General features: G+C 36.7%; 1 protein-coding gene across 3 annotated transcripts in view; it reads right to left on the bottom strand.

Moving 5' to 3' along the window:
* ADAMTS6 (ADAM metallopeptidase with thrombospondin type 1 motif 6) overlaps positions 1–26,123 on the bottom strand; it is a 301,915-nt gene that overhangs the window by 73,683 nt on the left and 202,109 nt on the right. For all 3 annotated transcript variants that reach the window (XM_067031055.1, XM_059062283.2, XM_067031054.1), the window contains 3 exons: positions 24,110–24,255; positions 21,893–21,956; positions 4,861–4,963 (listed from right to left, as the gene is read on the bottom strand). In XM_067031055.1, coding sequence (XP_066887156.1) covers positions 4,861–4,963; positions 21,893–21,956; positions 24,110–24,255 — 313 coding nt within the window. The remainder of the gene's footprint in view (positions 1–4,860; positions 4,964–21,892; positions 21,957–24,109; positions 24,256–26,123) is intronic.

Here is a 26,123-nt window from a genome sequence, read left to right on the forward strand (position 1 = left end):
AATCATACAGAGTATTCTCTGATCATAATGTAATTAAATGATAAGTCAATAACAAAAAATCTAGAAAAAAATCAACTATTTAGAAATAAAAATAATGCAGTTCTAAATAACCCATGGGTCAAAGAAAAAATCACAATGTAAATAAGAAAATATTTTGAACTGAAGGAAATAAAAATACATCAAATGTTAGGAATGCAGAACAGCAAAATTACCCCCTCCCCCCAAATAAGAATAAGAGCAAAAAATTAATTAGAAAAAAAGTACTAAAGCCAAAAGTTGATTCTTTGAAAAGAGTAATAAAGTTGATAAACTTTAAGAAAGAATGATCAACAAAAAGAAAGAAGATACTTATTATCAATAGCAGAAATGGAAGAGTGTATATCACTACAGATCCTATAGATACTAAACAGGATAATAAGAGAATGTTATGATCAATTATCTGCAAATAAATTGGACAACATGTAAGTAACATAAATTTCTTGAAGACACAAATTCAAAAACTGACATAAGAATAAAAAATCTGAATAGCTCTTTGTCTATTACAGAGTTGAGTTTGTAATAAAAAAATTCTTTTCACAAGAAAATACCAAGCCTAGATGGTTTTATTAGTAAAATTTATTCTAAGGAAGATATATTATCAACCCTACAAACTCCTTCAAGATAAATAAGGACTCTACTTCTGGAAGCCAGAGTAACTCTGATACCAAAACTTACCAAAAACATGACAAGAAAAAAATTTACAAATCAACATTCCTTATGAAGATAGATGTAAACATCCTTAATCAAATATTAGCAATTAAGCCCAATAACAAGATAATAAATAAAAAGATAATAAATCATTATCACATGGGGTTTATCCTGGGAGTAAAATGTCAGTTTGGCATTATAAAATCTATCAACTAAGTCACTATGTTAACAGAATAAAGAAGAAAAACACATATAATTAATACATGCACAAATTGTACTGAAGGGCCAAGTCAGTGAATTAAGGCAAGAAAATAAAATAAAAAGGTACAAAGATTGAAAAAAATAATCTCTATTTCCAGATAACATGACTATTTACCAAGAAAGTTCTAAACAATCTACAAAACAACTATTAGAACTAGTAAGGGAATTTAGAAGGGTCACAGAATACAAAGTTAATATATAAAAGTCAATTGAAACAATTGAAAATAAAAAATTCTAAACTCTTATTTACAATAGTGTCAAAACCATAAATTACTCAGGAATACATTTAACAGAAGATGTGTATGACCTTACACCTAAAACTATAAAGCATAGCTGAGAGAAATTAAGGAAAACATGGAGAGATATAACATGTTCATAAATTGGAAAATTCAATGTTGTTAGTATATCAGTTTTTCCTCAATTGATATAAAGATTCAACATGACAACAATCATAAGCCCAACATGTTCTTCTGTAACCATTGATAACTGATTCTAAAATTTATGTGGAAATGCAAAGCACTTAGAATATACAAAGGACTCTTTAAAAAAAGATCAAAGTAGGAGGAGCTTACACTACCCATGTCCAAGTCTCTACAGTTAAAGTAATCAAGTCAGTGTGGTACCAGCATAGTGTTGACAAATAGATCAATGAAACAAAATAGAGTCTATAAATACACTATAAATACATACCATACCCCCCAAATTATTTTTAGACTGTAGATCTAAATATAAAGATCAAAACCATAGGCTTTTAGAAGAAAATATCTTCCTGAGTTAAGGTAGGCAAAGACTTCTAAGACAGGACATAGAACACAATGACCATAAAATTGTAAAAAACTGAAAAATTAGAATTCATCAAAATTAAAATCTTATACTCATCCAAAACACCATTTAAAACATAAAGAAGGCAAAGAAAGTAAAGAAAGCCATAGGCTGTGAGAAAATACTTGTAAAACCTATCTGATAAATGAACCGCTTGAGAATAAAAAGATAAATAACCAATTTAAAAATAGGCAAAGGCAAGAGGCACATGAAAAGCTGCTCAACATCATAAATTATTAGAAAAATGAAAATCAAAACTACATTGAGGTATCACCTCACACCAGTTAGAATGGGCATCATCACAAAAACCACAAATGATAAATGCTGGAGAGGGTGTGGAGAAAAGGGCTCTTGCACTGTTGGTGGGAATGTAAATTGATACAGCCACTATGGAGAACAGTATGGAGCTTCCTCAAAAAACTAAAAATAGAACTACCATATGACCCAGCAATCCCACTACTGGGCATATACCCTGAGAAAACCATAATTCAAAAAGACACATGCACCCCAATGTTCATTGCAGCACTATTTACAATAGCCAGCACTATTCCAATAGTGATGGAAGCAACCAAAATGCTCATCAACAGATGAATGGATAAAGAAGATGTGGTACATATATACAGTGGAATATTACTCAGCCATAAAAAGGAACAAAATTGGGTCATTTGTAGAGATGTGGGTGGACCCAGAGACTGTCATACAGAATGAAGTAAGTCAGAAAGAGAAAAACAAATATCAGATATTAATGCATATATGTGGAATCTAGAAAAATGGTACAGATGAACCGGTTTGCAGGGCAGAAATAGAGACACAAATGTAGAGAACAAAAGTATGGACACCAAGGTGGGGAAATGGCGGGGTGGTGTTGGTGTTGGTGTGATGAATTGGGCGATTGGGATTGACATGTATACACTGATGTGTATAAAATTGATGACTAATAAGAACCTGCTGTATAAAAAATAAATAAATAAAATTCAAAAAAAACAGGTAAAAGATTTGAACAAACATTTTATAAAAGAAGATATATAAATGCTCAATAAGCACATGAAAACGTTCTCAACATATTCAATAATCAGAAAATGCAAATTAAAACCTCATTGAGACAACATTATACACCCGCCAGAAGAAGACTGAAAACACCAAATGTTGGCAAGGATGGGGAGCAAACAGAACTTTTATACACTATTGATGGGAGTGTGACTGGTACAATCACTTTGGAAAAACATCTGGCAGTTTCTTTTAAAACTAAACTCACAGCTACCCTATTGCCCGGCAATTCAACCCCTAAATATTTACCCAAGAGAAATGAAAACATATGCCCACAAAAAGACATACACAAATGTTCATAGCCGCTTATTTATAACAGCTGAAAACTAGAAACAATCCAGGTTTTCATCAATAGCAGAATGGATAAACAAACTGGTTAGTACAATGGAATACTGCTCAGCAATAAAAAAGAATGAACTAATTACATTTGCAAGGACATGGATGGATCTCAAAAACATTAGGCTTAGAGGGCTTCCCTGGTGGTGCAGTGGTTGAGAGTCCGCCTGCCTTTGCAGGGGACACAGGTTTGTGCCCCGGACCAGGAAGATCCCACATGCTGCGGAGCGGCTAGGTCCGTGAGCCATGGCCGCTGAGCCTGCGCGTCCACGTCCGGAGCCTGTGCTCCGCAACTGGAGAGGCCACAACAGTGAGAGGCCCGCATACCGCAAAAACAAACAAACAAACAAACACAAAAAAATTAGGCTTATAAAAGCCTTGCATAAAAGAGTAAATATGCCATGATTCCCTTTACATGAAGTTCTGTAACAGAAAAAACTAATCGATGGTAAGGAAAAAAAATCAGAACTGGTTGCCTCTTGGAAATAGGTAGAGGCAGCTACTAGATGGGAAGAAGTATGAGGACTATGAGAATTTTGGAGGTAATGGTAATGTTGTATAACTCAGTAAGGTTTTACAGGTATATGCATTTGTTAAAACTCAGGGAATGTACAGTTAAGCTTTGTACATTTCATTGTACATAATCTTCCCTGAAAAGAAAAAAGAAAATAAATATTGAACTGCGGTTAAACTTATACAAGTTGAAGCATCTAGAGGAAAGTATACTGATGACTACAGTTTACTTTGAAATGCACCTGAAAAATAGAATAAATTAATGAATGGATAGAGAGATGACTAGACATGTAATAAAGACAGTATATTTAAAATATTAATGATAGAATCTTGGTGGTGGGCATATAGTTGTCACTGCAAAATTGTTTTAATATTGCTCTATGTTGGGAAGTTTTCAAAGTAAGATGTTGGGGGAATTCCCTGGCGCTCTAGTGGTTAGGACTTGGTGCTTCCGCTGCTGGAGCCTGGGTTCAATCCCTGGTTGAGGAACTAAGATCCCGAGAGCCGTGTGGCATGGCCAAGAAAAAAACCAAAAAACTAACTAAGATATTGGAAAAACTATAAATAAAAGTTTTTTTAAGAGTACATTCTATTTTTCTAAGAGAAAATTTTAACAAAATTTAGTTTGTATTTTGGAAGCGTAAGAAAACTTCTTGTGCTTATAGAGCAATTAGCGTCTGATACTTGCCTAAAATAAAGAGCAAAAAATGTTTCCCTGAAAAAGAACAATAATAATCTATGGAAAGATCCTTTGTCTGTGACCAAGAAAGACACAGATTTTCCTGGCCTCTTTTGAGTTGATTTATATCATTATAATTTGTTTTTAGGGTGATAATTCCACATATTCAATAATTGTAAATTATTATAATATAATGTCTATACACCCCAAGGAAGTCTCAAGAACTCAGAAATATTATTTGGATTTACATCATTTCTAGGAACTTTGTACCTTGTTAAATAGAATTGGGTTTTAAAAGTTGATTTCTGATCATCTGTACTAACATATTAACTTCATTACAGGGAAACTAAAACACGAGACCTTTATAGTACTAGAAGCACTTTCCTGTGATTTGCAAACACTAATTTTGACTAGTATGTATATGAATATACAGGCATGTTTGTATGTATTTATATATTCCTTTATACTTGCAAAGCTCTCAAGCATGATGAAAACTCTGCCAGGTTATACATTACCTCCAGTATAGGGTTTCCAGTTATAATACTTTCCACGGAAAGGCATATTGTCAAAGTCTGCACACTGTTTCTCTCGAAAATCTCGGGCCCCCAAAGGACATGGCTAAAATAAAATAAAATCATAAATAGTATGATTGCTGAAAAATACCAAAACCAAGGGACAATGTCCCTAAAATTAAAAGTGCCTGAACTCCATCACATTAACTCACTCCCTTATTCTCTGGCTATAATTCTGGCATTTGCTTTACTGTTTTACAACCAGTATTATGACTGAAGTGTCTGAATTGTAATCTTAGCCACAGAAGAAATAACTGAAGTAACTTAAACAAAGTTAAGTGTTAGACAGTTTCCATATAACTTTACACTCAGATGTATCTCATAGTCCACTTTGCAATCAATCCATCAGGTATCTCCTTATAAACAGACATAAAAACTAGATGAAGAAACTAAAACACAAAATCCTTTTCGGTAACATTATTTGAGGTCCAGTTGCCACAGCTACTCCTAGCTCTTTATTTTAAGAAATCAAGAGGCAGGTTTGTAACATGACATTCAGCACTATTAATTGTGGTTTGGATCCCAACTACTATAGCTGTTTACTGTCTAGACCTGACAAAAACCATATTTTAAGATGTGGAATGAACTGGGCAAAATGCTAGGCCTCAAGTCTAAACACCTTTAAATTCAAGGAATTCAGACTTATTAAGATTTACATTTAACCTATTAACATCACAGAAAATAAAATACTAAATTTTCAAAACATGTACATGTGTTGGGTGGTGGAGGAGAGAAGGATGTTGAGAGGGTGAAGAGAGGATTATTTGCTTTTAAAAGTTTGGAATGCTTCTTCTACCTAAGTTTTTTAGAGAAGAAAATCTTGCCAATCTAGTTAGGTTCCAAATACCACAGGGCCATCCTAAATTTAATCTTAAAGTTCACAAAGAATTAAAAGTATAACTTCTCATAGTGTTTGAGGAAATATGACCTAATTTGACTTATCTTTTAGAGTTCTGGAGCAATAGCACTTAAAAAGCAAAAGGCTGCTTTTGAAACATGGGTGGGGAAAACATTTCCCTTAAATATGACAGAACAAAATAAGTCATTAGATAAAAGTCTCAATTGTGAATAAATGGCAAGTATGTTACATTCTCAGAGATCATTCTGAGGACATTATACTACCCTCCCTTAGATCCCCACATTTACTTTATATAGTTTCCTGAGATCAATACATTGCAAATGGTCCCTTGAAGCATGTGCAAAACTAATAGACTACAAGGTGCAAATATGTGCATGGTCATCATTACTTCCTATATACTGTGGTTAAAATTTCTACCATATCAAGTCCAAAGCCTCATATTCTGAAAATAGTGACAGCATGTCTACATTCTGTTCTGAGCCTTGCATTTTAAAATATTTTCTGCACATTAAAATATGAGACCGCAATGCTAAACCTAATGGTTCTGCCTGTCGAATTATCCTTCTTATTTGCCTTTTAAAAAAATGAAAAATAACTGTTTACCAGAGGTTACATAGTGCATGACGCTGGAAGGATATGCTTCCAGGGTTTTTTGTTTCATGGTGTGCTAATCTTTGGAATAAAGAAATGCTTCCCTTTACAAGCCATTTTCAGGGAATCCCAGAAAACGACCAAGGTTGTCAGTGGTTTTGCCATGTAGCAAGACTAGTTCTTTTTGTTTTGTTTTTTTTTGTGTGTGTGTGTGTGGTAGGAGGGCTTCTCACTGCCGTGGCCTCTCCTGCTACGGAGCACAGGCTCCGGACGCGCAGGCCCAGCGGCCATGACTCACGGGCCCAGCCGCTCCGCAGCATGTGGGATCCTCCCGGACCGGGGCACGAACCCGTGTCCCCCGCATCGGCAGGCGGACCCCCAACCACTGCGCCACCAGGGAAGCCCACAAGACTAGTTTTAAAGAAAATATCATCAATTTAATAAAACACAGGTAATTTGAAATCTAGCCACAAGTTTTCACACAATACTTAAGTATTTGTAAAGCACCCAAGCATGATTTTCAATCTATTTGGAGTAACAAGATAAAAATGGAAAAGCTACAGCCCTATTTCAGGCAATAACTATATGACAGCACATTATAGATTGTCTACAGGTGCTGTATATAGGTGAAAGATCAATGCGTCATGTAATTAGGGAAATATTTGTTCAGGAGGAAAATCTTGAGTATATTTTAAGAATTATAATAAAGTATCATACATACTTATTCTTTATAATATTACAAAGTATTATAGGAATTGAGCTGGTTAAGAAAGAAAAAGGACTTCTATTAAAAATGAAGCCAAGTAGGGCTTCCCTGGTGGCACAGTGGTTGAGAATCTGCCTGCCAATGCAGGGGACACGGGTTCGAGCCCTGGTCTGGGAAGATCCCACATGCCGCGGAGCAACTAGGCCCGTGAGCCCCAACTACTGAGCCTGCGCATCTGGAGCCTGTGCTCCGCAACAAAGAGAGGCTGCGATAGTGAGAAGCCCGCGCAAAGCGATGAAGAGTGGCCCCCTCTTGCCACAACTATAGAAAGCCCTCGCACAGAAACGAAGACCCAACACAGCCATAAATAAATAAATTTTTTTTTTTAAAAAATGAAGCCAAGTAAAGCCATGGGGACAGGAAAGAAAAGGTCATATTTTGGGAATAGCTGGACAACAGCTATCCTGGATGAAAGAAAGGAACTGTATAGAAGCATAAGAGATAACATTTCATAGATAAGAACCGGTTTAAAAAAAAAAAGCCCTGAATTAATAAACTAAGGCATCTCGAGGGCCACTCACTTAAAACAAAACCAAACAGGGACTTCCCTGGTGCTCCAGTGGTTAAGAATCCACCTTCCAATGCAGGGGATGCAGGTTCAATCCCTGGTCAGGGAACCAAGATCCCACATTCTGCAGGGTAACTAAGCCTGTGCACTGCAACTACTGAGACCGAGTGCCACAACTAGAGAGAAGCCCTGCGCGCTGCAACGAACAGCCCACCTGCTGCAATGAAAGATCCTATGTGCCACAACTAAGACCCGACGCAGCCATAAAAAAATAATAAATAAATAAATAAAAATAAAAAGTCTCTCTTCAAAAAAAACAAAAATGAACAAAAATCCTATTCTTGACTATCTTGTAATTATTATCCTAGATAGAAGAGAAGTAAAAGGTCCAAAAGGAGGATATTACTGTTTAATGACAAACTTGGATAACATTTCATAAGATTTCTGATTTATTCTTTTCCTGTGATAACCACTCCCAGGTTCAGCATAATAAAAATACTAACAATAAAAACACCTACTTATCTTTTTCTAAGCATTTAGTAAGTACCTATCTCATAGCATACTGTTCAGAGGTCTCTAGATCTGTATCTATTTAAGCTCTCTCAACATTCTCATAAGGTAGTTATAATTAATAATCCCATTTTATAACTGAGTAAATTGTGTCCAGGAAGGCTGCTTAGTAATAGTTTCAAGGTGCAAAGACACTTTCTGCATCTGAGTGGGGGCCTCCTCTGGACTCTCTAAATGCTACAATAGGTTTTTAAGTTCTTAAGATGTACGAAAACCTAATAGGAGTAACTTGGGTTCTAGACCTAGCCTTGTCTTTACCAGCTATAAGTTTATCTGCTCCAAACTACTTTTTTCTTATTTACAAAATGAGAGGGCTGAAAGTAAGAATTTTGGAGTAAGACAGACCTGGATTCAATTCTAACATGTATTTAATTCATAGCCCTCAGCAATGTACTTAATTTTCCAAGCCTCATCTATAAACTGGAGATAATACTAGTATTTACTCAGTAGGTGAGGATTCATGTAAACTGTTTAGCTCTGTACCTGGTACTGGTAGCACTCAATAACCATTAGCAGTTGTGTGGTCTTTGGTCTAGGCATCCTTAGACTCATTCCTCACCATTCTCTTGCTTTGCTCTTTATTTTGGGGGAACAAATCTGCAGGCTCCATTTCCTAGGCCTCTGTGTCAGCTGACTTCTGGTTGAGTTCAGGCAATGGAAGGCACTAGTGGGAGAAGCAAGGGTATTTCTCTCATCTCCTCTCTACCTCAAGCAGTATCTTAGGCAGAAGCAGAATATTTTTGTGGCTCCAATATCAGACAACAGTCACCCCCAACCCCAACTGTATGGTTCCAGATTCTGCTGTGTGATTTCAGCCTCTAGGCTTTAATAAAACTACCTCCTTCCTATGTTTTTCTGGTAGAAGTGGTGGTATCTTTCTGCTGATGCTGATCTATGGGCTTGTGAGCCTCTTCCATTATCCACGTAACCAATTCTTTGCATTAGATTCCCTCTGTTTAAATATTTAGAGTGGTTTATATTATTATGGTTGGATCTTTACAGATGAAATAGTTGATGCCCTAACAAGAGAAGCCACGACAATGAGAAGCCTGTGCACCGCAACAGAGTAGCCCCCGCTCGCCACAACTAGAGAAAGCCCGCACGCAGCAACGAAGACCCAAGGCAGCCAAAAATAAATAAATAAATAAACAAATACATTTATTTGGGCTTCCCTGGTGGCACAGTGGTTGAGAGTCCGCCTGCCGATGCAGGGGACACGGGTTCGTGTCCCGGTCCGGGAAGATCCCACATACCGCGGAGCGGCTGGGCCCGTGAGCCATGGCCACTGATCCTGTGTGTCTGGAGTCTGTGCTCCGCAACGGGAGAGGCCACAGCAGTGAGAGGCCCGCATACCACACACACACACACAAAGTTGATGATGAAGACGGAGAAGAAGAAGGAGAAAAGAAGGAGGAGAAGGAGGAGGAAATGGTAGTAGTGGTAGTGGTACTCGGGAGACTGAATAGAAATATGTTTCCTTGTGTTATATTTTGCAATTTATTGGTTAAGGGCAGAGGTTGGCAAACTTTTTCTGTCAAGGGCTACGCAGTAAATATGTTAGATTTTGTGGGCCATATAACCTCTGTTACAACTACTCAACTGCGATATCATAGTGTGAAAGAAGCCATAAACATTATGTAAATGACAGTCAGGGCTGTGTTCCACTAAAATCTTACTTACAAAAAGAGGCAATGGGCCAAATTTGACCCAGAAGGTGAAATTTGCCAACCCCTGATTTCGAGTGTTAACCTATAGATACATCTGTCTGGTAGCATTTTGCAGAAGAACCAAGCTCAATTATTAATTTTTGAGTCAATACAGAATCATACACTTTTAAGAACTGATGTCAGAAAATAATATAATTTGCACAAAACTCTTAAACTTTCTGTACAGTTACTCCCAAAGTGGTTATACAATCTGTATAATGTACAGAAAGATAGATCAAATACTTTTCAGACAGCTGCAATTATCATCTGGTTCTTTCTTTCAGCCAAAATCTGTCTTCCTTCCCATAACCCACACTGAACAAATCTAATCCCTTATTGAAAGGTATCTAGACCTTGATGGCTTTCCTATGGGGACATAATAACTTGTCATTAATACTCTTAAAACCAGGCACCAAGAACTGGCCTTAAGTGTCTATTTATATTCAGCAAATATATATAAAAAGCTTTTATATATAACATATGATCTAGGTTCTGGAGAATAAACCAATCAGATTAGGTCCCTGCTTTCCTGGAGCCCACTGTAGTTGGAGATGAGAAAGAAGAAAAGTAAAGCAGGGTACTAAGGTGGCGGGGTGGGCTGGGCACGGGTGAGGGAGTTGTTTTAAATGGTAGAGCAAGAGAAATTCTCTCTGATAAGGTGGCACTTGAGCAGAGAGTTAAAAGAAACTGAGGAAGTGACTTACGTATAAACCTGTGAAAACAGTGTTCCAGGAAACATTAAATGCAAAAGCCCTGAGGCAGGAATGTTTAGGATGTTCACAGAAAAACATGGAAGATGGAAGGTGCTGTAAATTGGAAACTGTAGTAGACTTGGGGACTTGATCCCATGCCTTTCTGTTTCTAGCATATATCAGCTAGTGTTCTGTTCTCTTGATTTAAATGTTTCCTTCAGTGAATGCTCTGAATCTGTGTTGATCAGAAATAAGCTCAGTAGGAGCTGTGTATTCCAGCTGCAAAGAATGAGAGAGATCAAAGAAAAGAGTAATTTCTTAAGGAAAAATTACATAAAATATATTTTTGTTTTGTTTAAGAATAGTGGAGAGTTTAGGGAGTAACGCTTTTTAAGTTACTTAAGTATAATAAATGTTGACACTATGCAGAAACCGCAACAGAAAACGGTAGGCACAAGCAACAAATTTTTTAAGTGAAGCCTGACAGGTTTTCAGCCTCCTAGTGTTAACACTTATCAAGCATCCTCTTCTAAAAAGTAACCAGCAGGGCCCCATATAAATCCAGAAAGCAACACTGCAGGTCTCAGTATCTTTTGATCTGAGTATTTTCAAAGATACAAAAAGCTAATATTAGTATCTTTTTCACTACTTTTTTTTTTTAGAGAAATATGTATGTTAGCACATTCTATAGACTATCTTTTGCTTCCAGTTATACTGATAGATTAAAAGAATCTCCTTTGACTGTGCTTTTTATTGGGAGATAAATCTAAAAAAAAAAAAATTCCTTAGGGCATAAAAGTTGCTGCAGAAAGAAATCTCAGCTTCTGCTGACCAACTGTCTAGGGGCATTTCCCGGAATCTCTTTGTGCCTTCTTTTTTTCATTTGCAAAATACACCCCAAATACCCTTACCTTCAAGAGCAATACATCCCAAAATGTTTTCCAAATGAGGAAAATTCTGCAAATACTGTATTATGTCTTATGGATAATAAAGAGTGAGAAGCAAGCTGAGAATGAAACTCTTTCCCCCTTTCCCTTTCCTCTTTTCTTCCTAAAAAAAGATGCGTAGGCTGGGAAGATACAAGCATTCCTACAGGCTGGGAAGATGCCAGGATTCCTACAGCCTCAGGGAACACAGCAAAATGAGCAAAACTGGCATTTTGTTGTTTTACTCCCTTTCTCTCTCTTTCCCACCTTCTGCTTCTTCTTTCTTTCTTACTTTCATGCCAGATGCACTTGTGCTTCTTCACTATTACACTAGACCAAACTTCTACACTCCCCAAATTTAATGTTCTTTTTCTTCAGGATAGCAACACACTCTTAGTCAATTATACCCTGTTAGTTGAAGGAGCATAAGTGGAGGCTGGATTTCAATCTCTGCTTTGCTTAGCAAGTCATGCACTTGACATGAGACTGTGAAGAAGGGACATATTTCTGCTTGTTCACCCAGACAGGAGTGATATACATAAAGCTGCCACATGGGCTAACAAAAGCCTTGCTTCTACACCCTCTTTTACAAGTTGCAAACAAAACTCCTGATTTCCTAATTATCAGGTACTGTCTAATTAGCTCATTAAAGTAATTCACAAGGGCATTTCCAAGGTTAAATTTAGTGTTCAATGCATGTAGTGAATCGTTTCATCCCCAGTTTTGAGGCAAACTTCTCATATTTTCTCCCCCAAATAGTTTCTGCTTTCGGGGGAGTAATTTCACTGTACCTTTACTTTTGAAGAAAAAGAAAACAAAAGCCTGATAAACGTACATTGTCTAGACAAACTTAAATCTAGCTGTCACGTTTGATACCATAATCTTGTATGCAAGTTTTCAAAATTAAAACTACTTCTATATACCTTGTATGGCCTAAATTTAATTTAAATGTCATCTATCCATAGCATGACCCTTTCCCCTAAGCCTGTAAAAATGTTAAGAAACAAACTTTTACTTTGTGATTTTTAAAATGTCGCTTTAAAGAACAAAATAAATAAGAAAGCTCTATTCTGTACTTAAAAGCTAATCTTTATTTCTCACAACAAGATGCACTCTATAAAATTCATACTAACCTAAAGATTAATGACACTGCTCCTGCTATTTTTTGCCATTTTATATATATGTATATATACATATATACATACACATATATATACATATATATGAAAGTATACTTTTATAAGTATATTGAAGTATATGAGAATAATGTGGTTGATACATATATGTTTTCTAATTATAACTTGGGACACAGTTATAACACTGTTAGTTAATGGATCAACTCTGTACCTTGGCGTCACTTACCCCACACCTTTCCCTGGGGGCAAAGTCTGTAGTTTCATAATGTCCTCAGCTATCTGGTTCTGCTGCAGGGTAAGGTTAGACTGGAAGTAAGATAATGTCAAAGGTGACCAAACTCTTTCAGAGCTTACTTTGCCACACCCACCTCTCAAAGGCTCCATCTGTTATAAGAGTGCTAGAGCAGCACTCAGAAATTCTATGCCTTACTGAATCCCTTCCAAGACACTATGAGCTTTAGTTCCTCATTTTAAAATATTAAAAAACGAAACAAAACAAAACCCTGTCCTTCCCTTTATAAAAGTGATTTGAGGGCTTCTCTGGTGGTGCAGTGGTTGAGAGTCCACCTGCCGATGCAGGGGACACGGGTTCGTGCCCCGGTCCGGGAAGATCCCACATGCCGCGGAGCGGCTGGGCCCATGAGCCACGGCCACTGAGCCTGTGCGTCTGGAGCCTGTGCTCCGCAACGGGAGAGACCACAACAGTGAGAGGCCCGTGTACCACACACACACAAAAAAAAGGTGAAAAAGTGATTTGAAGATTTGATGAGGTTATATAAAAAGTACTTTGTAATCTATATAACATAAATGTATACGGTAATAGCTACACTGTAGTAAATACAGATTAAGTACCAGGAATAGCACTAGATGTTTTAAAGTGTTATTTCTTTTAATTCTCAAACAACCCTGCAAGTTTGATATAATTATACTCTTTATATAGGAGTTCTCTGATGTTTAGTGAAGCTAGGTTATCTTGTCAAGGTAAAATAGAAACAATCCTGTTATAGTCAGGATTAAATTTAAGTCAGTTTGAATCCAAAGTCCATACTTTTTTCACTACAGTACTACTTCCGAATATAGGCTATACTTTTCCTGTGTACCACAACCAAGGCAATGACACCATTTAATGACCTTACGCAATGAAGAAGAAAAAAACTGCAGAACAGCATGAGCCTCTAGCAAAGCTGACTGAAAAAATGTCCCTGTACTACATAACCTATGCTTAAATTTTAGAACAGACCGCAGATGACCTGGAAAATCCTTTGTCTCCATAATTTTTTATAGTTTTGATGTATAAAATAAAGGAGGAAATGAGATGTTTAAGATGCAAGAATAATATGACTTCACCCCAGCCAAGGTGGACCTTAGGCTTTTCACCAGAAGTTCTATCCTAGTCACATTATCAAGCAGACATGCAAATCACAAATAAAATGGAATAGGAGAAACACAAGGATTTTCTGGAAAATAGCTAAGCAACACCAGGACGTTCTTTTTAGAAATGTAGAAGAGTCCTTTGCACAGTAGCCAATATTTCTTCTTTAGGCTTTGATATAAAATTTGGTTTATAACCTCAATATAGCAATATTTTTACTCTTGACAAATATCAAGTTTTCAAGTATTTATAACACTGACCTATAAATTCTGCTACTTACAATACTTATATTATGTACACCAACTTTTACCCTCTGAGACCATTTTGCATGATAGTTTCAGTCACTGCAGTGAAAAATTGCTCAGGAAAGCAGAAATGCCTGCTTAATAGTCAATATTCTTTTGTGTCAATAAAAAGGAGATTCCATATACATAATAAAGTATTTTTTTAGCAGCTCTTGAGCAAACAAACACTTTTTAGAAGATTGAGCACAGATCTGGGGCCTTGATTTCTCATAATGGACTACCTGATAATCATGCTAGTTCCTACATTTGTTCATTTATAAGAACTGTCAGGACCTTAACAATCATTTATCTTTAAGTCCAAAGAGGGGAACTGTGTCCTCAAACAATGAATCCTCAGCATCATGACTTCCATAAATCTCTGCTCTCCAAACCCAAGTTCCCTAAGACCATATCTATTAGATTAGTTTATGATCCCAAATATTCTATTGAAGTTCCTGGTTTAATGGTGAGAGCAAACTTCATCCAAATATCCTATGTCTTTGGTAGATGCTCCTGGTTTCTCAGTAGCTTCAAGGCAAGAAGTATATTCACTTGTTCCTGCCACAGCTATTGTCTTTACCTGGTATTCTGTCCTAGAGACCATGATGTGAATGTCAAAGAATGAATCTTTTTCTAGATGCTTTTGAAGGCTCCTGAGGGTGACCAATGGTGATGTAGGGAACAAGCTGCACATCCAGTACATTCTGATGCAGATAACCAGCCTCAGAGTCTATTGTGTGAATACCTTTGGCCTCTAGGCTGGTTATGTTGCTGTTGAGAGTGGTCAGGCCAATTTTACAGCTGGCTATCCTTTTTTGTTTTATTTTAAAATATTAAAGATTCTCTCTTTGTAAGTTGCCTCTTCTATGTCTGTGGATCACTTTCTTTGAAACTGGGGTAAGTAGGACAGGACTTAACGGGGACACTGTTGTCTTTCCACTGGAGAGAGAGCTCTTCTCTTCTTACCATTCCTGTACCCTTCAAATGTCTGTGGTAGGAATTACACTGGCATTAGGGAGAGAGTGTGGCTATCTTGTTTTTGTGCTTGCCACTTTTTAAGACTCGCCTGCATTGGTTCTAGGTCCAATTTCTCCTCAAACCTAAGCAAAGAGAATACTGTCAGCCTTGTATGTTTCAATCTGATTCACTAGTGTAGGGATCCACATAGGAGAAGTATCAAAGCTTCAAAATAATGAAGTGTTCCTTTGTGGATATATCTCCTTTGGTCATAGCTATCAGACATTATGAATCTTAGAACTGGTAGTGTTTGCTTCTTTACTCAGGTTACTAGGAAACCCAGAGTAAAATCTATGGCCCACTTTTAGTGAGTGAAAGGACCTTGTGGTACATATTTAAGGGACTGATCCCAACCTTATATTATTTTTCCTTTTCTTCTGATTTTCTAATTTATTCTATTCTTCTGTTGTGATTTTAATGAAGCTAATTCAATTCTAATAAGAGAGTTATAAATAATAATTATAATAATTATTATATGTAAAAACGTTAAGAACTAAGCTGTAATCTATAGTACCAGCTGGTCAATCACAGAAAAGATAAGGTCAAAACTGCTATACTATATGGCAAACTGATAGGCTGTTTGGAATTGGTCGCAAGATCTTAAAAGAAATGCAAGTAGGATGTATCAAATATATGTTAATCAGGCTTATATCTCCTAGATTTCCTATTTTCTATTATAACATGCTTAAGTGAGAAAGTAGAGAGCAAAGCCTCAAAGATTCATGCCATTAGATAAGGAACCCTGGTGCTCTTTCTGTTTGATTACCTAACATAATCTCATTCTGGACACTGATTTGAAAATTCTTCCAGGATCATTTGAATTTATCCCTTGTTTTATCCCTATTTAAGTCTCCAGAAAAGCTCTTGGATCACAAATGACAAAGCAACAATGCCTATGAATTGTTTTCTAGGTCTTGACTGTCAAACTGATTCTAACTAATGGGAAAGTTTTCTCTCACATCTTATTTACAGGGTCACTCAATATGATGTGTAAAGTATTAAATTAAATAAAACATGCACTAAGGCAGGAGGCTGATCTGATAAAAGACAAGTATACTCTCTTGAGTCCCTTAAATTAGGGTAGTTCACACAGACACCCAGGCATTATAGAAAAAAAAAAAAAAGAACATTCAAAACATACATCTTAGAGACACGAGGCCAATGTACAAAGAGCAGGCAGAAACACACAATAACACACACAGAAATGACAGAGCATGTGGCCAAAAAGAAGAGTGTGAGGTGAATGGTCATCATGTACAGCACAATTTTCATCAGCTGTTCAGCTGTATAAAGGCAAAACATAGTTTGACTTCAGCTGCTATATTTCTTAGCGGCACAAAATAACTCAGTCACTTATGAGCTAATTTGTGTTGCAGAAACAAGGCTGTAACAGAACAGATTATAACACAACTTTATAGCATAGTTTTTCTAGATTTATACTGAACAAATAGAAATTTAAAATATCTTACCAAGGAACTCACCACTGAGGAGAACTCTCAGTGTGGAAAGAAAATATGGTTAAAATAATAGGTCTGGTATGTAGTAAATGCTCAATAAATGTTAGCAGCAGCTACTGCCATCACTACTACTACTACTGGTACTACTACTAGTACTAGTCCTACTACTACCATTACTACTTTTGTTGCTGCTACTTCTACTCATAAAGATGGAAACTAAAAGAGCTCTGATGCAGACATCTGTGGCATACTCAATATCTATCACTCCCTACTTTCTTGCTCACAGAATTCTGATTTTTGCTCAGGAATCTACCTCTCAGAGAAAATGACTCTAACCCCATTTTAGGGGCATATCTGGATTAGTCAAAACCAATGATGGTAATACCATTCCTTTTGCCCATGACTGGGTTAAGGGTGGGCATTTGGCCTGCTGGCCAATAAAACATGAAGGAAGTCTCCTGAGGTAGCAGGGGAGAAGCTTCGGAAAAAACTTTTCATATACTTAAGAAAGACACACTGGAACACTTAATCTCCTCTCTGAATATTGTTAGGGTAAGAGTACCTTAGTTGCTCTGATATTTCCTTTTTGATGCTTTTGAGTTCGTCTTCAAAAAATATGACCTTACGGCATTTCCCTTACTATCTGGTCAGCTCTTTGCTGATTTTAAAATGTTAAAAAAAAAAATCTTATTCAGCAACCTAGAAAATTTTTCTGTCAGAATAATCTGTCATTACCAAAAATAGAAATTTCACGTTTGTTTCTAAAATGAGCTAAGATTGATTTGACTTGTTTTGAGAATTTTATACATAATATTTACAGTCTTCTTTTTATACTGTTAAATTTTTTAAAATTGAAGTATAGGTGATTTACAATGTTTCAGGTGTACAGCAAAGTGATTCAGTTATATATATATATTATATATTCTTTTTCAGATTCTTTTTCACTATTGGTTATTACAAGATATTGAATATAGTCCCCTGTGTTTCAAAACAGAAACAGACCCAAAGACACAGAAAACAAACTTATGGTTAGCAAAAGGGGAAGGGGGAGGGATAAATTAGGGATTTGGGATTAACAGATACAATCTTCTTCATAACAGTTATTTTTCTACTGCATAGCTAGACTAGCTTTGTGCTGCCCAATACAGTTGTCACTAGCCGCATGTGGCTATTCAAGTTTAAATTAGTTAAACTTAAAAATTCGGTTCTTCTGTTGCACTAGATGCATTTCAAATACTCAAAAGCTAATTTGACTACTGGCTACCAGGCTGGACAGTGCACAGATAGAATATTTCCATCATTGAGGAACGTTCTCTTGGACAGTGCTGGGCTAGATTATGTGTTTTGAAAGTTTAAATTTTCATGTATTAGATTACATTTTAAAAGGCTCCAGTTTACACAACTTATGTTCAGACAGCTTTATTAACTTGGATAGCGTGAAAATAAATTTTGGTGTGGTAACTGAATTGTCTCAAACTCTGAACTAGTAGAGACAAGATTAATGAAGAAAACGTAATTGTATATTCATGATACATATATGTTAAACATGTCTCCTTAACATTTGCAAAAAGCTGAAACAGAAGACAAAGATAGTAATAGAAATGTCAACCTACCAATAACAAACTCCACAATCTGAGCATCTAAAACATAGTTCATGGGTAAAATGCAACAAGCCTGGCATGTGTGTCTGGCATTTTTTTTCCTTTTTCTGTTACCTATCATACATTATGCATATTGTATAGCACCTGTGTTATTGGACCCAAAATGTGTGCCCACCCCTACAACTACATAACAGAAATAGATGGGAATTGAGAGGTGGGTTTGCCTTTCTCACTCCAACCTAACACAGTCTAATATGCTGTAGGTACTCCATTCTTCTTCCCTTGCATAAAACCTCTATTTTCCGAGATTCATGTTATTCATCCAAAACACTATTTGGTTTCATCACTGCTTTCTCCTAACCTTATGATGGTCATTTCCCCTCATTTGTTAAAGAGCTTGATACCCGCTTCACAGTCTCACTATACACTCCAAGTCCTAATAACATCCTGAGTGAATCCAACATCCACACAGAAGACTCCCCAAACTCCCTAGCCTTAACATTCCTAGAACTCCTTCACCTCCAATCAAGGTTAGGCATGCACTCCCATGGCCACACTCCAGATTTGTTCTCACTGAGAACAGTCTCACTTCTCATATCTTAAATTCAAATACATTCCACTCTCTGATCCCCTCACCTGCTACCTCTCTCACCCTGTGTTTCCTACAACACTGGTTCTTTAATTTTTATGGATTTTTCAAAGTGACATCCTTAATTTTCTCCCAGCTAGTCTTCTTTAGACTTCACTGTCATTCCCTAGTATAGAGTGCATGGCTCAGCAAGTTATTCTCACCAGTATCCTTAAATTCTTGATTTGTTTACTGTTCTGTTGTAATCTCACCTTTCCCTAACCTATTTTTATCTAAAGCATAAATCTGAGGCTAAATCTTTTAACCTACCCACCTGGCACTTTATTTTCTTTGTGCCTAGAATGCTGTCATTGTCACTTCCTTCTTTTCTGGTCAGCTACAATTTGCCCTTTCAGATCTTTAGCTTCCCATGGGAAGAAATCCTTAAATCCCTAATTAGGCTATATGACAATTCCACATGCTTTTATAGCATTCCATACTTATTCTATCATATCATATCATATCATATCATATCATATCATATCGGCCTGCATTGTGATTTTCTGCGACTTCCCAAGAAATTATAAAATCCTTGAGGGCAGAGCCTCTCTCACTCTATCACAGTCTGATAAAGAGTAAGCACTTAATTATTTGTTGAGTGAATGAATAAATAATGCTGGAAACAATATAATCATTGTAATTGAAGCTACATGTAATGAATTCAAGATGTAAATGTAATAAAATTAAATACGATAAATAAGCTATAGAGTGTGTTAGAGGTAGTATGAGGGTAAATAGAGCAGGGTAAGGAAGATTAGGAATCCCAGGGTTGTAGGGAGTAGGGAGGGTTGCAACTTTAAATACAGTATTCAATCCAGGCCTCATTGAGAAGATGACAGCTGAGTAAAGGTGAGGTAAGGGAGTTAGCGATGTAGATATGTGTGTTGGAAGAGTATACAAGGCAAGGGGAACAGCCAATGCAAAAGCCCTAAGGTGGGAGCACACCTGGCACGTACAAGGAGGGAGGCCCGTGTGGCTGGAGCAGAGTGAATAAGGAGGAAAATAATAAAAGATGAGTTCAGAGAAGTAATAGAAGGTCAGATTGTGAAGGCCTTGCAGGCCTTTGTAAGAACTTTGGATTTAAGTAAAACAGGGAGCCATCGAAAGGTCTTGGGTAAAGGATATACTGAAACTGAATCACTCTGCCTCTTATACTGAGGACTGTAGGGAGCAAGAGTAGTATCTGGAAATCCACTGAATAAAGCCACTTAGAGTAATCCAGTGAAACAGTGTAGGTAGCAGTAGAGGCAGTGAGAAGAAGTCAGATCTGTGATATATTTTGAAGGCAAAGCCAATGGGATTTTCTGAGGGATTGGATATAGTCTATGAGACAGAGAAAGGAATCAAGAATGACTCAAGGGTTTTTGGCTTGAGCCAGATGAAGCTGACATCTGAGATGGGAAAAACTGCTGGAAGAACATGTTTGTGGAAATGTTTTGGAGACAGCATTTGGACATGTTAAATAGTACATGTCTATTAAAAGTCTAATAAATGGTAAGATATGAGTCTGAAATCCATGGAAGAAGTCTGGGATGAAAATATAAATTTGGGGTCAAATAACATATGAATGGTATCATAAGCAATGAAGCTGGATGAGATCACCAAAGAAATGAGTATTGGTATGGCAGAGAAAAAGACCAAGGGGCTAAGTCCTGGGTACTCTAACATTAAGAAGTCAGAGAAAAGAATAGGAACCAGTAAAGGAGAATGAGAAAGAGTAAGTAGCAATATAGAAGGACAGCCAAAAAGCTATAGTGTCATGGAAGCCTGGTAAAGATCAAGTAAAATAAACACTCAGAACTGATTATTGGGTTTAGCAACATGGAAGACATCTTTGACTTGACAGGAACATTTTCAGTACAATGTTGGAGGCAAAAACTTTATATGAGCAATTTTAGGGAAAAATGAGAAAAGGAATTAGATACGGTAAGTATTTTTGTTTTTGTTTCTTCAAGATAGGAGAAATAACAGCATGATTGTATGGTTATGGAAAAACCCAGAAGAGAAGATGTTGAAAAAATCATCCACATGTTTATGAATAAACAAGGATTAGGATAGGCATAGGGTTGGAGAGCGTAAGAGTGAGGAATCGTGTGGGAGTATGGGTAATAGTCTGATGATATGAAATTAAAGGCTGTGGTTTTTAGATAAGAGGAAGGAAAAATTATCTGGGAGGAGTAATAAGATATAAAGAAGATACTCAATTCACTTCCAGGCCCAGTCTTTCAAGAGCTGAGGGAGAAAATACATGTCCTTAACTTTAGAGGCCTGCAGAGGAAGCAGTATGTTCAGAAGAGAGCCAGTCTCCATTAGAACATGAAGGTGAAGGGAAGAAAAATTCAGAGACGTCAGGATGTAAGGGATTTTGCTGATGATGGACCATGAGTTTCTGAGGGCACAGGAGAGTTTCAGTGGTTGGGCAGGGATAGGAAACAGAAGAAGGGATATGCAGAAATTTATGGAATTGGATGGCAAGAGATGAGGAGTGACATGGAAGTCTGGGACTTCTTTCAGTGGCAAACATAAAATGGAGTAAAGGCCATAATAAGATTAATCCTTGTTTCTTGAACTCAAGAAAGATAATGGTGGCAAAGCTGTGAGTGTTGGGGGGCCAGGGAAGTTCAGGGTGTGTGTGTCTCTCTCTTGATTCCTACTGGGGGAGAGTGTATTTGCTTCTAGTGCTGGAGCTTTCTCTTGACTCAAAGGAATTGATGGACCTGAGGCTGGTTCCATTCAGTTTCAAAAATTCATGTGACCCTCACGCACATGGATTTCTGATCAAATAGCTAACGATTTAAAAAATTTCCCTGCTCTAGGGGAAATGTAAGCTAATTTTTCATAGCAGAGTTTGGTTTTACTTACATCTGTATTGCAGGAGCGATACCGTTTCCTTTCCCCAAGGCAATATTTTCCACCTCCTGAAGGTCTGCAAACACATTTTGTGTAACATGTGAATATAATATATCTAACCACATAAACAGTATATATATTGCTTGATGAAAACATATTAACATTTACTTTAAGAAAACAAAATATTTGGCATTTTATTAGTTATTAAAATAATAATCATGCTGGTGACAGTTAGCAATAATGATTATGGTTGTTGAACAAAAAATTAAGGCAATCTACTATGAGTAACTTTATAAGGCTCTTAATTGTGATGATACACATTCTTAAGAAAATGCAATCAAATCAATGTATTTTCTAATTATCATAGTAAACAGGTATTCAGGTCAACACAATGAGTTTAAAAATCATTTATAATGAAAAGCCATTTGAATCATATTCAACAAAACACATAATCTGATACTATATGTTCACCAAGTAGAAAATGGAAAGTTTGTGGTTTTTTTTCCAGACTGGAAATAAGGAAAGGACACAAAATAACTCCCTGGAAATAGCTTCAGTTCAAAGTTTTTAATTAAGAAATAAATTTCTATCTCAATTCAAATATTACATGAAGTTTTAAAAACTTCAGTTTCAAAAAATTAAATCTAAATCTAAGATAGGTTTATATTATATAGGTACTTTATACTACATTCAAATTAGGATGTTAAATACGTGTTATACATAAATTAAGTTTTGGAGTATTTAACATTAGAGAAAGTCATATGCTATTATTTGGACATGCAATTTTTGAATGGAAAAAACTAACTTGTTCTTTTAAAAGAGGTCCAAGTCATTCTCTTAAGTATTTGGGTATATTATTTATTATCATAGGGTTTTATACTTTTGATTATTAAATTACAGTAGCTTGCAGTTGAACTTAGGTTAACTATTCTGCACTTGTTTTAAAAAGATCAAGTCTCAATTATAATTTTGGCCCACTGGTATCAATGAGATAATTAAAGTTACACTTTGAATATATTTTGAATGCTAGTGAATGCTGACTTTAAGCAAGGGAAAGAAATGGCCCAGCTTGAACCAGCTGGGAGAAATGGGTTGGTCAGACAAAAACAAGGTAGTGGGGATGGTGGTGGCAATGCTGTTTTATGAGTGGGTGACAGTGAGCTCTGTTTAGCAGGATGGTAATAATAGAAAGTGGGAGAATGAAAACACAGAACTAATACAAAGGGAAACAATTTCAAGCTAAAAAGAAGAAAAGAGAAGAAAAGAGACATTTAGAGAGAGGAGCCAAAGACAGGTATCCTGAGTTAAAACGAGAAAAAATGAAAAATAAAAATAGACCATCTTCTACCCCAGCAGGGGGAAAAAAGTAGAAGTGGTATTATAACACCATTCTGAACCAAATAATTGTCAGGAAAGAAGGTCCTCAACCTGAGCTCTAGAAGGAAATGGGAGCACTCGACATGAAGCAGCTAAGGAGCAGTTTAGTCTCCAGGAGGACACGCAAGACCAACTAAAGGAATCATCCACCTGCAATGGGCACTGGTGGAAGGGAGAAGCAATACAGCTAGCAAGAAATACTGATGGGGCTGGCTTTATGCCAGGGGGACTCTGACTGGAGAAAAAGAGTGGTGGGAGAGGAGCAGTCTGACCTGCATAAAACAATCGTGAGGAGAAAAGTGGATGCAGCTCCGGAAGGTGATTAATGGGGGCATGTGAATGGAAACTATTTTAACACATGGGCAGTATTCTTTTCATTGTGATTTGTGATGCGAATCAAGGCATTTCAACCCTCAAAGTGCTCTCATTGGTCCTTTTAATACTAATGTAGCAGTAATAATTTTATGTGACATGTGAAAAGACCTTATGTTTCCTGGGAATAATGGTAATGTAGCTAAGACAAGACCTGGATTCATCCATAATTCAGTAGTTTTTGGAGGAGGAAATCTATCTGATTATTACTAGATTAAAAGTCTGGCTATATCTGGGATAGATACACAATGCTTTTCTTTTTTCTTTTTCTTTTCTTTTTAGCTACATAAGTAAGGAGAAAAGAAGAAAAAGAAAGTCTGTCTAACAAGGCTCCTCCACTTTCCTGTGCCTACTGCTTGTTCTGAAGACAAGCACTTGGCTCACTAGTGAAACGTTTTTACAGATAACATGTGAAACCACAGCTTTGAATCATTTCCAACTGTGTCTTTTTGTTGGCTCCGGCTTACTTTAGCTACTTACGCTGGACTGTCACAGTGTCTTAGGGATGAGGAGACGCCTCCCCCGCAGGTCCTGCTGCACTCTCCCCATAGTGACCAGGGACCCCAGCCCCCATCTATGCTCTGGGGCCAAGTGCCAAAAGGAACACAATCTCCCTGATAACACCACTGCAAGATTTCACAGAAAACACAGAATTAGCTTTTAGGCAGATAGAGCTATCAGGATAGAAATAAATACATAAGGGTCAGGCATTAGCATTCTCCCAATAGATAACAGACTGAGAGTTCTTTAACTGTGTTTACACATTGGTAAAGGTGCATGTGATTTGCAAATTATCTTTAGCTAGGCAATGATTTATAAATCTCTAACAAGTACCAGGAGTCTAAAAAACTTGACTTTACTTCTTTTTTCCTTATTTCTTCTCCTCCAGACTTTTAGTGTTTCTCATTATAGAGACCTCAAAAGTCTTTCTTAGATATTTTAGTATTAAAACATTTTTTTTATATTCCACTATTATTAGACTCATGGAATGATAACGCAATATGGAAAGTTCCCCAGTAAGGAATTTTTATGATGGTAATTGCTTTTTCTTTAAAAAAAATAAAAAAGGCCGGTTGAGGCTACAAGAGTAAAAGAATGTGTTGTGGCATTTCATCTACATGACTGCTGCAGACATAATAAAAGTAATGCCATGACACTAGGGACAGGGTACAAAAAAACCCTTATATACAGTGACTAGCCATGTGTATAGTCCCTGCATGAACATGTGTACTGGAATTCTTCTCAGCTTTACTCTCTGCAATAAACCACACATACTGCACATAAGTAGAAAGCCAGGAATAATTTATTGAAATGCAGACATCGCATAATCAGCTCATAACTCTAACATGATAAATCTTATTTGCAGAATTGGTAAAATGATTTTTTTTTTAAACCAAGCATTAGGCTAGGCTTTTATTGGTGCATTTTTCTGAGTTATCAAACTTTGATGAACCATACTGATGCTATGAAAGTCATTTGTTTATATGAATAACAATAGGGAACATTATTAGAGTTGAATAACTGTCAGCAATGTTAGATTGTTAAATAAAAATTCAACCATTATATTAAAATGTAAAGGGATTATGACATGTGATGCTTTGAAAGTAATGTTTATTATATTCATTCTGTATATCCAGAATTCTTTCACTTTCACCATTTGTACTACTACCACTCTAGACCAAACTAGCAAATAGAACAGCTTGTTACCTGGTCCCCCTGCCTCACGTTCTTCTACCTATAATCAATCTATTCTTCAGTGAGCTATCAGAGAAGTCTTTTAAAAATATATTATGGCATTATGTCACTTTTTGGCTTAAAAGACTGTGGTGGTTTCCTCCTTCCCCTAACTCTGGTCAACGGTGGCCTTTGTGACCTAGCCTCTGCCTCCTTCTCCAGCCTTATTCTCTTTCTGGTACAGAATGCTCCAGACTCATTGGCCTTATTTCTTTTCCTCCATACACTAAATCTGTTCTCTTCTCAGGGCATTTGCATTTGCTGGTCCTCCTGGGAATACTCCTCAGATTCCTTATATTGTCTTCTCATCGTTTGGTCTCAGGTCAGGTGTCACTCAATCAGAGAGGTCTTTCCTTGATCACTCTTATTCTGAAGTGGTTGTACTTCACTACCCCTTCCACCCTCCCCTTCCCCTACTCCAGGATGTATAGAGATTACATCCTCCTGTTTTAGTCCCCTCTTACACCTACTTTAAATCACCCTATTTATTTCTCAGATTACTTCCTTATTATTTTTACTGTCTGCTCTCCTTAGTATGTAAAAGCCTTGAGAGCCAAATGTGGCTATTCAAATTTAAATTAATTAAAATTAAAAATTCAGTTCCTTAGACCCACTAGCTACATTTCTAGGGCTCCCATAGCCACATGTGGCTAGCGGCTATGATTTTGGACAGAGCAGATATAGAACATTTCTATCATCACAGAATGTTCTAATTGAAAATGCTGAATGTCTAGAACAGTGCCTAGAAGGTAGTAGATAT

The sequence above is a fragment of the Kogia breviceps genome, chromosome 4, assembly GCF_026419965.1.
Source record: "Kogia breviceps isolate mKogBre1 chromosome 4, mKogBre1 haplotype 1, whole genome shotgun sequence".
Taxonomy (NCBI): domain Eukaryota; kingdom Metazoa; phylum Chordata; class Mammalia; order Artiodactyla; family Physeteridae; genus Kogia; species Kogia breviceps.